The sequence below is a fragment of the Biomphalaria glabrata genome, chromosome 6 (genome assembly GCF_947242115.1).
Source record: "Biomphalaria glabrata chromosome 6, xgBioGlab47.1, whole genome shotgun sequence".
Classification (NCBI taxonomy): domain Eukaryota; kingdom Metazoa; phylum Mollusca; class Gastropoda; family Planorbidae; genus Biomphalaria; species Biomphalaria glabrata.
Window position 1 is genome coordinate 25022626 of NC_074716.1, and position 17210 is coordinate 25039835.

A 17210-nucleotide genomic window follows, 5' to 3' on the forward strand; every position below is an offset into this window, starting at 1 on the left:
GTCTAGTATTTGTGACTCCACTGAAATTAAAGCCATGCTAAGCCTTTCTTGCGTCATTGTGCTCTTGAGATAGTTTTTGATTAACTTGAGCTTTGAGAATGACCTCTCACATGACGCGATGGAAGTGGCCTGAGTTAGCAGTATTCAAATGGATGTTGCAAGGTTTGAGCACACATCATTACCATATGAAGCCAGCTTCTTCAATGTGTCAATTGGTGAGTGTGGTATTTCATCAAACAGAAAAAGAAACACAGTTTTTTATTCTTAGACTCCAAGAGGTGTATTGGTTCAAGAAGATTCAGAAAGTTACTCCAACAGCTAGATGATTTTGTCGAGATGCAAGGAAACTGCCGACGTAGCTTCTTCTCTTGTGGACCACCTTGTATTACTCTCCTTTTTAAAACTACAGGCTCCAGCTTCTTTCAGTTTGGCCCACCTCTGTGGTGAATTGGAAAAAAAGTTTAACAATTCATGTACAGTTTCAAAAAAAAAGGTGACAATTGCTGAATCTATATCAGCAGAATAAAGAGCTGCCATGTTCAGAGAGTGATTATCACAGTTCAGAAATGTTGCCTTTGAATTTATGTCTAAGAGATGTTTCTGAAGGGCCAGACAGACAGCCATTCATTGTGGCTGCGTTATCATAGGTTTGACCTCTGCACAGATCAAAGTCCAGTCCAATGTCTTTAAAAGTTTTCAGAACAAGTTCTTCATAATGTTGTGCATCAGGTTTCAACATTTCAAAGTAACCATGATTAATGACTCTTTTATTCGAAATTATCAACGTGCAATTAACGAATATTAGGGTTACCTGTTCTTGATGAGAAACTGGGGTGGAATCAAGCATCAGAGAAAGTAACAAACTTGCTTGACTTTCCAAACAATTGATTTCCTAACTTTATTGCCCATCAAGTTTATGAACTCATTTTGAATTTCTGGTGACAAACAATGTGTCTTCCCATATTCGATTCTATGTACGTGGTGTTTCGTAACTTCATCTGACTTTGATTCTCTAGATTTCTTCATTATGTTCTTCAAAATTTTAACTGCTGACTCAGCCTTTCCATTTGATTGATGGTGTCCTGGGGAGGATTTCAAATGAGTCACTCCCCATTCCATCATAAATTTGGAAAAGTATTCCGAAGTAAGCTGAGGTCCGCTATCAGATATACAGACTTTGGGAACCCCATATCTTGCAAATAAAACTTTCAGTTTCTTTATAATTGCGTGTGTTGTTATCAACTGCATGTTTTCTACCTCTATGAAATTTGAATAATAGTTCACTGTAGCTAGATATTGTTGGTCACACATTTGGAATAAATCAATTCCAATCTTGTCCCACGGATTAGAACCTATTTCGAGCTGTATTAATTCTTCTCTCTGATTTGCTGGTTTATTTTTCTAACAAATGTAACATGAGTTGGCTATTTCCTTTATTCGAGTTGATAATCCAGGCCAGAAAACTGTTTCTTTTGCTCTTCTTTTCATTGAGTCTACTCCCAGATGTGCTGCATGGAGTTTTTCTTCTATTTCCTTGCGAAGTGATATCGGTATGACTATTTGTTCTCCTTTCAACAACAGTCCTTCTTCGTATGATAACATGTCTCTTAGTGAAAAATATTGTTTGAGTTCAGGTAGACTATTATGTTTGTCTGGCCATCCATTTAGGATATACTGAATAAGTGTTTGCATTGTTCTATCTTTCTCTGTCTCGATTCTGACTTTCTCCAGCCCTGCATCTGGTATTGCCAGTCCGACTGTATTGACACAAACATCAAGGTGTCACATCATTGTTTGATAGTTAGTGATATTTATTGGTTGTGGAGCACGAGATTCACTTGTTTATGGAGAGTAGGTTGTTGCACGGGGAAATCAAGGGGCCACAGTTGCATTGTGGGAAAAAGAAAATCTCGTTTTTTGAGAGCTGACCACCTGGTCAAGGAGCAGTAGACGCCATGTAATTTAAGGAAGACAGACGTGTCTTATGTATTTCAATATTGAAGTATTGCTAGTTGTGTGTTTAGTGAAATTCTATTTGGATTATGTTATACAATGATGTGAATTAGTTCCTGTGATCTCATTGATGGCTGGAATTGCATGTGAACTGTTATTTTATTGGTAATAAATATTGTCTGCTGATCAAGATCTTACTTGATTAATATTACTCTGTTGTGCTGTGCTAATGATATATAAGATAAAAAGTAGTACATCAACTCAAGTGAAACAAGGCATCTTTCATTATTTTAATACGTACAATCCAATGTCACTCAATAAGGAGCAAGGAAAAAAAAACTTTTTTTAAAAAAAGACAATACCTTCTTTAAACAACTTATAGAGCGATTGGTTTTCTCTTTCAAAAATTAAGATCTAGATTTCTAGCCAAATTTAAATTTATTTCATTTTTTTACTTGAAAACTGATAACGGTCAAACTAGAGTTGTTCCCCGTGTGGCTAATTCTTTTCTCATCGATACATCAACTTTTTCTAGAATTTCTAGAAAAATCGTTAGAGCCGTTTTTGAAATCAGCGTCCAGGTTCCTGCGTAAAGTTCTGACTTGAATAGAGATATTGTAATAATACGCTTCTCCTCGAGATAGTCGTTGCTTTGACGCTTTCAAATCATGATAGTGCTTTTCATGTAGGATATATTATTTTTAACTCTGAAAACTAGACTGACACACACACCTAACCACAAACAACGGCACTTACGTTTCTTCTGTCAGTATTTTTCGTTGCCCACCGTTCGGTCTTCTGCACGACGTAAGTCGCTCTGCAGCAAGACTCCATAAAACATCAAATGTGGAGAGATTTTAACGACAGAGTTTTTGTTACCAATTCCACGTGCAAAGGGAGAGCATCATAGGAGGCCATGACGTGGAGTACGTTCAACCGCCGTCCACTTTTGTAAGTCAGAAGAGAAATTGAACCCGCATGCCTCCATCATGACCCCTCCTGCGTCCTATCGCTACCTTGTCGAAAACCGAGCCGGACCTCTGTCACGTGGACGGCGTTAGGTCACAATAATTGTCCAAACAAGCTTTGCCACTATAGTTGTGAACATGTCAATCATTGGTTTATCTCAGCGGGACGCGCCTCCCTCACTCAGCCCACCGCATAGAGCAATGCAGCCATCTTTGTTCTTAGATATTCACAGCCAGTCTTTCAAGTGGAAGATTTACGCTCGATTTAACCCTATCTGATGCAATGATGGCAGAGTTATCTATTGTCACGTGTTTTTGCTTTTTTTTGGAAGCAAGAGAAAAAGAGATGAGAAAGAGGGAGAGTGTGAAACAGATAGTGATGGGAACTAAACTAATTTTTTTTAGTTAAACTAAAACTAAGTTTGAACTAAAAAAAAGTAATTAAACTTTTAGTTGATCACAAATTGAAAAAAATAGTTAAACTAAACTAAGAAACTTTAGTTAAACTTTTACTAACTATTTTGACCTTTTTTAAGGATGAAACAGCCAAACATGAAAAATATAAAGCACAACCAATCTCTTTAGCAAAATGTAATAAACATTTATTTGTGCACATGAAAAAAGATTTAAATGTCTTTATGGGATAGATGTAGATCTTAATAGAATCACTAGAATGATACTATTATAGAAAGAAATTAGAAGTAATTGTCCAAGTTGTAATATAAGTTACCTTTAGAAGTAATGATAAAACTGCATGTTGACTCTCTAACTAACTGTACTAGACTCTAGATTCTAGAATATTCTGGATCTAATATCTTCTACAAACGAAATGATCAGAAATATAATCTGGATCTAGAATTAGATCTAGCTACTAGACCTAGATCAAATAATTAATATTTTAATCTAAAAATAATCTAAGAAATACTAGTTACTACTACTACTACTAGATCTAGATTTAAAATCAAGATAGAGTCTAGTAGATACCTTAGTAACTCTAGATCTAGAGATTTTAGATTATTATAATTATGATTATAACTAGATTGTTACTAGATATGGGTATTTAGATCTATATACTCTAGAGTCTAGTAGATAATAATAATTATAACAGAAGTAGATGTAGATGTAGTCTAGATTTGGTTAATTTAGTATATTAGTATTAGATCTAGTATAGTGACGACTATTATTAGAATTAGTCATTATAGTCATTATAGATCTATCATCTATGCATCTTAGGTCTTAGTATATGCCTAATAAGTAATCTAGGACTAGATATATCTAGACTCTAATTCTAGAATAGTAGAATCTCTAAACTAATAGATTTAAATAGATCTAGTCTAATAAAGACATAAAGTAAAGTAATATAGATTTCAATTAATAGATCTATGTTATTGACTTATAATTTTAAATTTACATTTAGATCTAGATCTAAGACTACTAAGAGTTAGACTCTACTTAAGACTAAGAGACTAAAATAATTAAATGTAGACTATTATGACTATAGATCTAATAGTAGTAATAGACTAATTATACTAATAGACTAGACGTCACTAGACTCTAACTCTAGATCTATCTAGTAAAAAGTTTTAAAATAAAAAGAGTCGACATTTCTTTTAGATCTGTAAAGCAAAATTCTTTGCCTGCAGCTATACAGGAACACACTGGTCTGGTGTTTAATTAAAAAGCAGCAAAATGTAGATCTATAGAAGCAAAAAATTATCAGGATTTATCAAGCAGCGAAACTTGCTAGAAATATAATGAACACGTTTATTTTTCTCGCCTTTCAAATACCTTGAATTGGCGGGAATAGTGACCATTATAGGGTAAAGGTCAAAAGGCTTTCTAGTGACCTGTGCACCCTCTAGTTTATTCTCTATTATTCGTTATATATATTCTCCAAATTACATAGAGTCATAGATCTAAATATTTATTGGTATGTATGTTAAAAAAGTTTGTAAAATTTGTAATTAAACTTTTTAGTTTGTTACTAAAAAAAAAATTAAACTAGGATTTTAACTAAACTTTTTTTTTTTAATTAAACTTTGGCCTTAACTAATTTTTTTTAGTTAAACTAAAAGTTAGCAACTTTTTAGTTAACTTTTGCCCATCACTAGAAACAGAGACAGGGAGAGAGAGAGAAACAGTGAGAGTGAAAGAGAGAGTCAGAGAGAGAGAGAGAGGGAGAAAGACAGAAAGAGAGAGAAAAAGAGATAGATCGAAGGTCATTGCCAAAACTATTAAATGTCATTATTTCTTGTGCTAGGCATTTTCTAAAGATAATTATATTTGAAAATTAAGAAAATTTGGCTAGCAGATTCCTTTCATGCTAAGATTATTCTAGTTCCCACGTTTGAATATTCAAACTATTAAAACGGAATGCATTTATTTTGTTGACACGAGTGTCACATTTTGTTCTATTCTCGAGGAACAAGTTGTGGCTCAACGGGAACCCTTATTGCCTACTACCAGTGGGATTCGTGTTCTATTACTTTGATGGTTTTCAAAACCCTGATCTAACGCCTCAAAAACACTGGACGTTCATTTCAGCTCAAACTTCTTACACGATTTGTAGCCAACAACCACGAAGCTATGGCGGCTATTCTCCCCGTGTCACCGATGAATCCTTTCGAAAGACTCTATTGCCGAATAAGCCACGTTTAATGAAACCTTTTCATGCGGGTAGGAAACATATAATGGGGACCTGTAGCTCAACCCACCCTCTCTCTTTTGGCACAGAATGGAAAATAACTCCCGAGTTCAACCCAGCAGCAAACAACTAGATCTAGTCAGAAGACGGTGTAGATAAGTAGGAAGCGTGGTCGAGAGGCTAAGAGCGCTTGAACTTGGCTCGAGTTTCGACACCCGACTCGATACTCCTAGATACCCCCTCCCATTGGTCCACAACTGAGATTGGACCAAAGCGCTCTGAGCATGCTATAAAGATGAAAGTAGCGCTATATAAAGGCCATAATTTATTTATAACTGTGCAGTCTAGTATCTAAGAACAAAAGTAAAAACCTGTACAGCCATCATTTCTAAATTAAAACCACATAGAATATTAGAAATGCACTGCCATAAATCGCTGCCCATTCCGCGGTTGTTTTGTTTACAAAAATAAACTCTGAAGATGAAAATCCTGTAACTCGCTGGTATAAATATAGTATAAATGAATAAAATATTTATAGACTGTAAGTTACTTTACACTTTTTTGTTTGTTTTAATGTAAGCTCATTAATTATGCTTTTCCATTTTCATCTATCTATGTCAGTGGTCCATTCTGGGGCACCAGCCTGTTTCCTCCAGAAGTCTCTTCAACTGTCCCCATGTCTTGACCATCTGCTTCCAAATCGCAGCACCATGCACTGTGATTTCGTGCACGAATTTGCAGAAGGAAAAAAAAATCTTTAATACTCACTCTTCGAGTCATATACCAAAATAGGATCAATTATATTATTATAAATTATTATAATTCATATTACTTATTTAGGTTCCAACCTGTCTCTCCTATGAATTGATCAGTTGAGCGTCACATCTTTTTTTTTTCAATGACCAATTTCTGTGAAAGTTTTTTTTCAATGACCAATTTCTGAGAAAGTTTTTTTTTTCAATGACCAATTTCTGTGAATTTTTTTTTTTTATGAGCTGTTTGATTTTCAATTAGTCCATTTCCAGTTGAGAAATCCTGTCAAGCACTGCACTCGATCTTGTTTAATCTAAAAATAAACAGGAATTTAAGTGTGTTATGTCAGCCATTTGGGTTAGTGATGTTAGTAATTACTTTCTTCTTTGAAGGTTGATTTCCTTTGACTAAACACAGGCATACAATCATGTCAACAGTCATGCAAAATGGACACATTTGAGTTCAAATCATTTAGTTCTCTTTATAAAGTTTACATTCACATATTTTAGTCATGTACATTTTATAACAACTGTACATAAACACTTTATCACAATATACTTACAATCATCATATACATATGTCAAATATTGCAATAAAACATTAGGGATGCACATACAAGATAAACAAAGTGAAATATCTGAGTATCAACTCTCAAGTATTTATACAATACTCTAGCTCACTGTCTTCAAAGAAATGCCTTAGAAAGTAGTAGCAGACTCTTTGACACTTGGAGTTTGTGAGTGACATGACTTTCAAAATCATGACAGATGATAACCATAAAAACCAAGTGGAAGAAAATTGATGGGTCATAAAAACAAAAGACAGAACAATCATAGGATTGCTTAAGGAAAATTGATGGTTGAAGCATACCTGATGAGACTACTGATGGAGCATTAGAGATCATTTATACAACAGAAATACTGGGAGAAAATTGGCCAAACTTTTGTTCTTTTTGTTTTTTTAATATTTTTTTTTTTTTTAAATCAACAAATGTCATATAATAAAAAACCAAATTCAATGTTCTACTAAGATGAAGATATAATCTGGTTCATTCTGTTTATACAAAATACAGTCACACAAATTGTTTCTTCATGGATAAGACACCTAATGTCCAGATGGATAAGACACCTAATGTCCAGCTGTAGGGTTTGAACTCCCTAACAAGAACTTGGTGTTTAATCACTAAAGCTAGCATCACTATCTGACTCTTCTTGATCACTTGCATCCCCATTGGTTGGGGCTCCACCTGCTGGTGCAGGGGCATCTGGGGTGCTAAAAGAAAAGCAAAATAAAATTTAAAAATTGTAATAGCTACCTTTAATAATACTAAAAACTCCTATCAATATACTACGATATATAATTATAATCACTATAATATCAATGCAGCCATAAATGATCATTCAGTTAATAGTATAAAATAGGTTGTAAGTAGTTAAACATAATCTAATAAACAAAGCTCAACATCTTGACCTATTTCAGTTTGAGAGACAAGGGAGAGCAATGAATGACATAATCCTTTTGACGTTTTTTATTATGCTTCTAGATATTTTTTTAAATGACCAATCAAGTTTATTGGTATCAGAATATAATTATATATATTTACCAATACCACACACAGATTTATGTATGTACCTATGAAGAGATCTCTTAAACTAGCAAACTGATTTGCATGAAATTTTGTACATATGTTCCTTTAACATTCTGGGTACTCAATAAGACATGGTTTCGACAGATTCCCAGCCTGAATGCATCTATTTACAAATAAAGGTGAAAGCTTTCTATTGAAACTTTTTATTTTATTTTTAGCATTTCCCCAAAAGTCTGCATTCTATAAATAAACATAAAAAGAAATAGTAAAAAAAAAAAAAACTTCCTTTATTTTTAAAGCATATTTTCTTTCTTTTTCCTTAAGTCAACGTATTTTTTATTTGCCCTAGTCATATTTTATTTCATTTCCCCTTCCTTTTAATAAAGAATAAAACCTAGCTTAATAGATCCAAGTCTATTTCTTCTTTTTTTTTTTTTGAGACAATAGAATGATAATGATTTCACATATGTGTAGATAAGACTATAGTGAGGAGCTATATATGTAAATTATGTATACATATATGACAATTATACTCTGTAGCACTGTCTTTTCTCTACATTGAAAATGGATCAAATAAATGATTACAGATAATTAAAACCATATTGATAGTTCCTTTTTTTAGAGGACACATGCCAAAATATATGGAGCGTGAGGAACAAAAAGGGGGAATTTAATTGGAACCTTCAGGAAACTTTTTTTTTCCTTTTGGCCTGATGGTCTAAAGAAATGTTTGTGATATCTAATATTGTAAATTACGATTAAAGGATGTGAAAAACAAACAAACTATAACTGACCAATGTTGTTATATCTAGAATTCAAAAGCTGAAAAGTGTGGTGAGGGGTTGATCAATTGGAGGATGCTTAAAAAAAATCTTCATAGTAATTAAAAGAGCCAAATTAAGAAGCGGAAGAAAAGTTTGAGAATGTACGTAGGTTTAACTTTTTTTTTGTTGTGGGTGGAAGGGCCGCGGTTCTGCTGAAGACAGGGAATAAGTAGATGTGGCATTACAATTCACTGGCTAAAAGCATGTGTGCGTGTGTCAGCAAGTCAAAAGTCTATGTCAGAAAATGTTATGAAGCACAGGGGGAAAAAAACAAATTGGGGATTCAGAGAAAGAGAGATAGAAAGAGAAGGCAAGAGAGGGAGAGAGAGAAGGAAAGAGAGAAAGAGTTGTTTACTTTATTGTAACATATACAATAATTCAGGGGCTATAACTATGTTGTTAAAATGTGGCCCATTGTGAAGTTCAAAAAAAAAAAAAAGGGCCATAAAATATAAAGTCTGGTAACAAATTTACAAGTCAAGCCAATGTGTAATGCTAGTCAAATATATACAGTTGTTACTATAGAGAGCTGAATTATCAAGATCACAAAACATTAGATGGGGGGGTGGGGGCAATATAATTTTTTAGCTGCATCTGGTTTACTTGGCCTAACAGTTGTTGGTATCTCAAAAACATTTTAGCAATTATATAGAAAATACATTTAAAGCTTTTACTTCTAGATTAGCTCGAATGTTAATGTATCCACAAATAAACAGGGTACATAAACATTGAAAATATATGTGAAAAATAAGTCTGTTCATTTATCTCCCTTTTACAAATATCAACTAATGCACATTTTCTAACTTACTCTAATAAATCTGGGTTTAAACCTTCCATAGCCATTTTACCTTTCACGGCTGGAGGAGGAACTCCCTAAAAAATAACAAAGAATAACAAATAAAATATCCCTAAATGTCTACTTAACAAATTTAAAGAAATTGTAACATAATTTTAAGTAACATCTGATAATTTTAAGTAACACCCGATAATTTTAAGTCATGGAAAAAAATCTATATCAAATATACTGATAAACTACAGCGATGATAATAGAGTCTTAAGAACTGTACTGTTTGCTTACAAATTGCAGCATTTTAAAAAATTTCATGTATCTTGGATCTTGAGAGACTGTATTTGTAGGTTTTGTTTCTTCAGGTGGCGGAGGTGGTGGAGCATCCTAGGTTAATAAAGAGCAACTGTTAAGTCATAACTAATCACTAATATATAAAAAAAATCTATATGAAAAATTGTACATTTGTGGTTATATAAGTGGAAGTGAAATTAAATTATGTACCGATTGGGGATTAGCAATAACGGCTGATGGAACAGGAGCAGCTGGAGTTGGTGCTGTGATCTCTGTAGAAGGCTGTGCAGCTGGAGTAGCAGAAGTTGATTGTGAAACTGTTACTGTTTCAAGTCCTGGTATTGAGGAAAGCTGAAAAAAAACAAGCTTTAAAATAAATATTAGCTTATGATTATAAATATGTGTATAATAACACTAATGTATGCACACATTTTTTATCTTAAGATACTAATGTATGCCTATGTTATTAATAGGGGTGCACCGAATAGTACTCTTTGATATTCGTCTGGAGCCGAATATTGCTGAATAGTAAAATATGATATTCGGCCTAAGCTGGAGCCGGATACCTACATGTCTTGAAAATTTCTCAAAACTGTTAAATAACATACCTATATTCATATTATTTTTTTCTTTTTATATGCCTTATTGTTTTAAACTCTGTTACTAATTGATGAATTAAAACTTAACAGTATTTATAAATAGATAGCCCTAATTAGCTAATTAGCATATAATTGATATCTATGTTTAGATCTACAGTTGTATAGAACCAACTACCAAAAAAAAAACACAACATAAATAGGCTGTGTGTTCGACTGATTTTAACAACCTGGTCAGAAAGACGTAGTTTGCATACATATGTAGTCCTAGTGTAGTGTTGAGTGGTCAGGCAAAAAAGATAAGACACTGGCATAGTCAGTCAAGCATGTAGATAAATTATACCTGTACACTAGTTACAGAGGTCAAATGTTTCTTAACATTCCAGCATATTTTTTCTTTGTTAGCTAGATCTAATTGTAGTGCTTGTAGTGAGATTGTAAACTTTACTGTAAGGTTGTACGTTATATTTTAAGTCAATAGAATAAAACAATAAAATTAGCTTTCTTGCTAAAGGTTTTAATACAAGGCAAAAAAAAAAAAAAAAAAAGCACACATTCACATCTTTGCTTATTTTATTGTGCAAGAACGTATGTAAGAAACATCTTCCTTAATAAGGAGTAGGGGGTGTTTAGCTCTCCCTTAAAAGATAGGCCTGGTTATGTCTTTTACCCTAATATACACAAATCTGAGCCTTGTGTTCTCTGTAGCAAAGGGTCACTTGTTTTGGTGTGTGATCTTAGGTCCAGCTTACTAATTGAGATTTATATCCAAGTAACTCGGCACACATGATGAGGTGTGGCCTCTAGTCCAGCCAAGTGATTGAGATTTTTCTCTAAATAAACAAACTCATTGTCTGGTTAGCCTTATAGGGGTGTGACTTGAAGTCCAGCCCCCAAATTTAGATTTACTACGAAGTAAACAAACTCAGTTCCCTCGTGTGACATCCAGGGAGTGCCTACGTCCATTGTATCTCACTTGTCTATCACCTGTCTATCACTGAACTCAATGTGATGGACAAAACAAATAAAAGGGGATGGGAGTTGTTCATATCTACCTCTGGAGATATACCTGGTTACCAGTGTAGAGGTTTGTCTTGAAGTTCAACCCCCTACTAAAGATTTACTACCAAGTAAACAAACTCAGTTCCCCCCTAAGGTGTAACCTCTAGAGAGTGTCAATATGCTGAAATTAAACCTACATCCATCGTATTTGACTTGTGGTCACCTGTTTATCAATAAACTAAATGTGAAGGACTAAACAAATAAAAGGGGATGGGAGTTGTTCATCTCTACCTCTGGAGATATAACCGCACAGCTAGACAGACATCTGGTCAGCGTGACATAGTCAAAGAATATAACATCTTAACATGTTAACCCACTCAAAGGTCAAGAAAAATGACAAAATGTGCCAGCCATTGCTGCTCTGTATGTAAAGCGCATTAAAATGTAAAGCTTCATTTCTATTTACATTAACACGCCTTGTCTTTATAATAAAAGATATTTGGTGCATATTCATAAAGGTCCTATTTGTTAGTAGATTATTATGTTGTAATATTAAAATTAATACATTCTATAACAGACATTAATGGAACGAGGTCCACATTATGCATATTAAATAGGTGTACTTTTTACTATTCTGCCAACTACCTGGCAGTGATATTCAACCGGAGCCGAATATGGCTAAATATTCGACAGAAGCCGGAGCGACTATCCGGTGCACCCCTAGTTATTAATAACTAAACAATGACTAAATATTAAGTAATTATCATGGAGAATCAATTCAAATTCAAGCTGTGCATGCTTACCTTGGCTTCCAAGATACTAAGTGAGATTTCCAGCTGCTGAAGTCTCCCATGGAGATGTTCCAATTTTTCTTCACATACATTACCAAAACGATTTAAAAAACGTGCTGTGTGTGTTATGAAATGATTGATAAATGCAATGGTCCTTTTCTGGCTAATGGCTTCCACCTAAAATTTTAAAAAATATTGACAATAATACAATCAGTTTACCTTAGTGTAATCTATGCCTTGACACTAATACAATCAATTTACCTTAGTGCAATCTATGCCTTGACACTAATACAATCAATTTACCTTACTGCAATCTATGCCTTGACACTAATACAATCAATTTACCTTAGTGCAATCTATGCCTTGACACTAATAAAATCAATTTACCTTAGTGTAATCTATGCCTTGACACTAATAAAAATCAATTTACCTTAGTGTAATCTATGCCAGGACCAACAAGAGGTAACCCATCATTGTCCATGATGGTTTCTGAAAAATGCATATAAAATTAAAATGTTTGTAAAAATAAAAGAAAATGTTTTGTTACTGAACTGACCAGATAGCATTTATACTTACTTTCCTAGACAGGCTTTAAAGACCTAATTTAGTTGAATTAAGTTTATAGAATTGAATAAAAACACATTTATTTCTGTTTTCTGAACTCTTGAATATACAAATACAGATAGAGACACATATTTCTGAATGAGTGGTCAAGAGGAAAAACCTAGTTACTTCGGTTTATAAGCTAAGGTTTTAGGTAGGAGAGGAATTAAAGATAGTTGTCTTTGTGTTGATCACACAACTCCATCATGAAGAGTTAGCCCTACAGCTGGGCTAAGTTCAAATCAAAGAAGTGGAGTGCTTCTTAGATGAATCAGCACATTGACACACATACTGAAATAACATTTTTAAACAGGAAATTAAAAAAAATATATTTAAGGTTTAAACCAAAGACAAGCACTGACTCAAGCAATGATGGCTGCCTGGTCATGCGGTTTGGCAGCTGGACTGGACTGCACGCTCCCATCCCCTGTCATCCTGCGGGAGGTTTGAACTAGAAAGTAAATTATCTTCAGCTCTGAAGGAACATCCGAAAACATGTAAAACATTTTGTGACATAATGGGGAAATAACTATTTTTAATTACTTGTATAGTTAGGAGTGATTCCCCTTATGTAGTTTATAAAAGGCCTTGCAAACTGTGTTTAGTTGCCACTTGCTCCTGAGTTACCAGCTTGACCACTTGACCTGTGTTGTGAATAGTATTTTTTTTCTGTTAGTGGTCGTGTGTCATGGGCTACTCGGAGAAGTGTGCCCTGCTCTGGAGATCTTTGGGCTATGTATATCTTTAGTATTATTGTATTTTGTGTAATGTATACTTATTAGTAGATATAGCCTCAAATGATTTCCAGGCAGTATATTTTTACCCTGATGTTCTGCATCCTGGGGTACTCCCAAACGTGACATATTTTTGTAACCTTTTTCTGAGGGATTCAACCTGTATTGAATCATCAGATGGGCTTTACCCAACGGATGTCTATAGGTGGGATTCTATGAAGCTTGTAGGCTCATAGGTTTCCCTGAAGCCTATAGTTCATCATGACCCTTTTGTTTTGTTTTTTGCTAAAAGTGGCTAGTGTCAGCCTGAAGCTTGTAACCACAGAATAGTCAAAAGTGGTCATGTGTTGACCTGAGGCCTGTGACCTTTATTTTTGATAACCAGAATGTGACGATAATGTAAAATATGACTAGGGCTGTGTGCTATACTATTTTTGAGTATCTTTTGTTTACTTTTTGTTGTGTCGGCCTGTGAGTTGATGGCCATTTATTTACACATTTATTTTTCTCATGTAAATAAACTTTGTACATATGTTTACCTGCGACTTTGTAAAGTCTTTTGTTGCGTACATTAGTTGAATTGTATACCTGGAGGTTATACCTAATAACCTAGGCAGTACAAGAAGGGACCAGTACACCTCTGGACGAACGTGCCAGCACACTTAACACTGATCTGTTGATCTAAATACCTAAATCTAGCTATAATTCTAATTGAATATTTTTAGCTATACCCGCTAATATGTAAATTAATTGATCAAAATTTTGTTATATTGAGTGGGGTGCTCTTTTAGAATCAATCCCCATTAATATGTAATATGGGGTACTCTTACAAGCAATCTCATTTCATTTGTAACATGGAGGCTCGTCATTTCATTTGTAACATGGAGGCTCGTCCTTTCATTTGTAACATGGAGGCTCGTCCTTTAATATGTAACATACTATTCACAACACAGGTCAAGTGGTCAAGCTGGTAACTCAGGAGCAAGTGGCAACTAAACACAGTTTGCAAGGCCTTTTATAAACTACATAAGGGGAATCACTCCTAACTATACAAGTAACCATTATGTCACACATTTTAAAACACAAAACAAAATGTTTATATATATATATATAATATGTATTGGTCAATATCAGAATGAAGTATCACATTCCAGTAATACTAAGTTAGATAAAAAGGATATTTGTTTATAAATACATGACAGTCAGTCTAAAAGGTCTAGAAACAAAATTATAAATGTGTGCTTATTTTTCTAGCTTTGTGGTGGGAGGCAGAAAAAGACAAATGTCTGAGTCCTAAACTTAAATGGGTTGCTCAGAAAAAGATCCCATACATGTCTAGAATAGCAAATGATTACACTCTGAATGTATGCTAGATGCGAGTTTTGTACTGTATAATAATACAGTAGCAATCTACATTGACTACATCATCATAAAACATAAAAAATAGCAGTTTAGTGTCTTATGTTGGAGAAGAAATTTAACTGAGAAACAGATCAGCAGACCTGAGGGAATTAGCTCTGCACCTAGATTTTTTTTTAGATGGACACTAAAAGTAAAAGAGTTAAATAGTAGCAAGAAAGAAATCCTTCACAGAGTTGACCACATATAATATATCTACAATGCACTGCAATCTATACTACAAAAATAATCCAATTTGCCAAAAGTCATTTTTTCTTAATAGATATATATATCTAGATATAGATTAAATGTATATCTAGTAACAATACTATAGGTATAATAAAGGAGAACAACTTAAAAATTGAGGCTTACAATCTATTTTATAAAACATATCAGTAAATCAAAGTCCATACAACTACAATACCGTACATGTACTTAAAAATATAATTCCCATACAAAGGAATCTTTCATAGTAGTTAATCATTCATACAAACAATAATTACAAGTATAACTCTATGCAAAACATCTTTGGATAGAAGATGAATCAATGAAGAGTCTATTTTTTTCCATTGTCCACACTTTTGAAACTGGCATTATCACCAAGAATGGAAAAGATGCTCTTGGTGTTGGAGATATTTCTCACAGAGTATTCTGAGGTTTAGGATTTGTTCTGTTGTGCTGCGACCTTGTCTAAAACCTGCTTGTTCTTCTGATATGATGTTGTCTGCTATCGGTTTTAGCCGGTTTAATATGATTTTTAACAGTACTTTGCTGGGATGACTTATGAGACTTATGTCTGCTAGCGGTTTTAGCCGGTTTAATATGATTTTTAACAGTACTTTGCTGGGATGACTTATGAGGCTGATGGTGCGACAGTTTTGACAGAGTTGTAATATAGATCTAGTAATAGTAATAATAATCTAGAATCCTTGTAAAATGTTTTACATCTTAGTGTTTCGGATATTCCTTCAAACCTCTCGCAGATGGGAGATAACAGCAGGCAGGCCGCACAGTGAACCCAGGACCATCGTCATCCAAGATGACTGAACCGTCAAACGACTGTCACTCACAGTAGTGTTACTGTTACTTAGTGAGTAGTCAGTAGTCACAGTCCACTGAGTCCAGCCTAGCTCAGCCACAGCACACAGCTGAGTCAGGCCCATTCTTTCTAATTCCAAATTAGTAAATAGATCTAGTAAACTAAATGATCAAAAGTAGAAGCCTAGCCACCTAGGCCTAACTCAAGAATACTTAAAAAAAAAAAAAAAAGTATAGATCTAATTATAATAATAGTTCAAAAATCTAGATTCTAGATTTAGATCTAGATCTACATCTTATGATCTAGACTCTAGTCACTCTAGACCTAGAATCATCTAGTAAATGATCTAGTTAATCTAGTTTATTAAAATTTAGGTTGTGAATATGGATCTAGATTATTCTAGATAGAGTCTAGATTTAATTATAACTTATACATTTCATTGATTTAAGTAAAGGTACGAAATTAGTCTAGTGTGAGGTTTAGATCTAGAATAATCTAGATCTAGATCTAGATGTATACTTGACTTACCAGGCTAATTCAGTAACTGGTCGTCTGGATGTTTTGTAAACAAATTTTCGGAAGTAGGCGTTTTCTCCTCTGTCTATCATCATGTATCAAGTACATTGGCATATTAAGAATTAGAATACATAACTAAAAAAAAAAGTGAACATTATAAAAAAATTATTGATTTAATTAATTTATTTAAATTTACAATTTGTAGATCCATTTCTCTTTCTTTTGATTACCCGCGTACTATATTCGTGCTAGAACTTAAGTATTCATATTAACCCCCTTTTTTTGTTTTTCTAAACTACTACAGCTCCAGTCCCGAGATTATAGAACAAATGTAATTTCAGGCAATGCCGTTGTTTTATTTATCATCTTCAGTCCCTAAATATATTGCTATCTATTTCATTTTCATTGAGTCTTTTAATATATTCTACATATTTAATTATAATAATTAAATTATGAAGTATATCATCACTAAGATATCAGTGTCACTGAGTCACAGTCACAGTGTAGGCTCACGATTGTTTATACTTTGATTATTATAGTTTATCAAAACTGTCAAAACTAAACTCAAATTGAATATAAAACAGTGCACAATTCAAACTATATATTATATACCTACACTCTAGATCTAGATATTCGGTAGATTATTCAGACAAAGTTAAATAAAAGGTATTTTTTTATTGACCTAGATCTAAATCAAATGAACTGACATTTGTCACTTGA

At 33.7% G+C, this 17210-nt stretch overlaps 1 protein-coding gene across 4 annotated transcripts; it reads right to left on the reverse strand.

Annotated features, from left to right (window-relative positions):
• Positions 1-6773: 6773 nt before the first annotated feature.
• LOC106050929 (WASH complex subunit 3-like) lies at positions 6774-17207 on the reverse strand. 4 transcript variants are annotated; one of them, XM_056032888.1, is made up of 9 exons: positions 17107-17207; positions 16503-16625; positions 13347-13447; positions 12631-12689; positions 12213-12377; positions 10022-10162; positions 9809-9904; positions 9539-9603; positions 6774-7590 (listed from the first exon to the last, which is right to left on the reverse strand). In XM_056032888.1, the coding sequence occupies exons 4-9, from the start codon at positions 12679-12681 to the stop codon at positions 7494-7496; spliced, it is 615 nt and encodes a 204-aa protein (XP_055888863.1). In that variant the 5' UTR covers positions 12682-12689; positions 13347-13447; positions 16503-16625; positions 17107-17207; the 3' UTR covers positions 6774-7493. The 4 variants fall into 4 exon arrangements, with proteins under 4 accessions (XP_055888863.1, XP_055888862.1, XP_013061462.1 ...); XM_056032887.1 differs by lacking the exon at positions 13347-13447 and having other exon boundaries at positions 17107-17124; XM_013206008.2 differs by lacking the exons at positions 13347-13447; positions 17107-17207 and having other exon boundaries at positions 16503-16641.
• Positions 17208-17210: the final 3 nt, after the last annotated feature.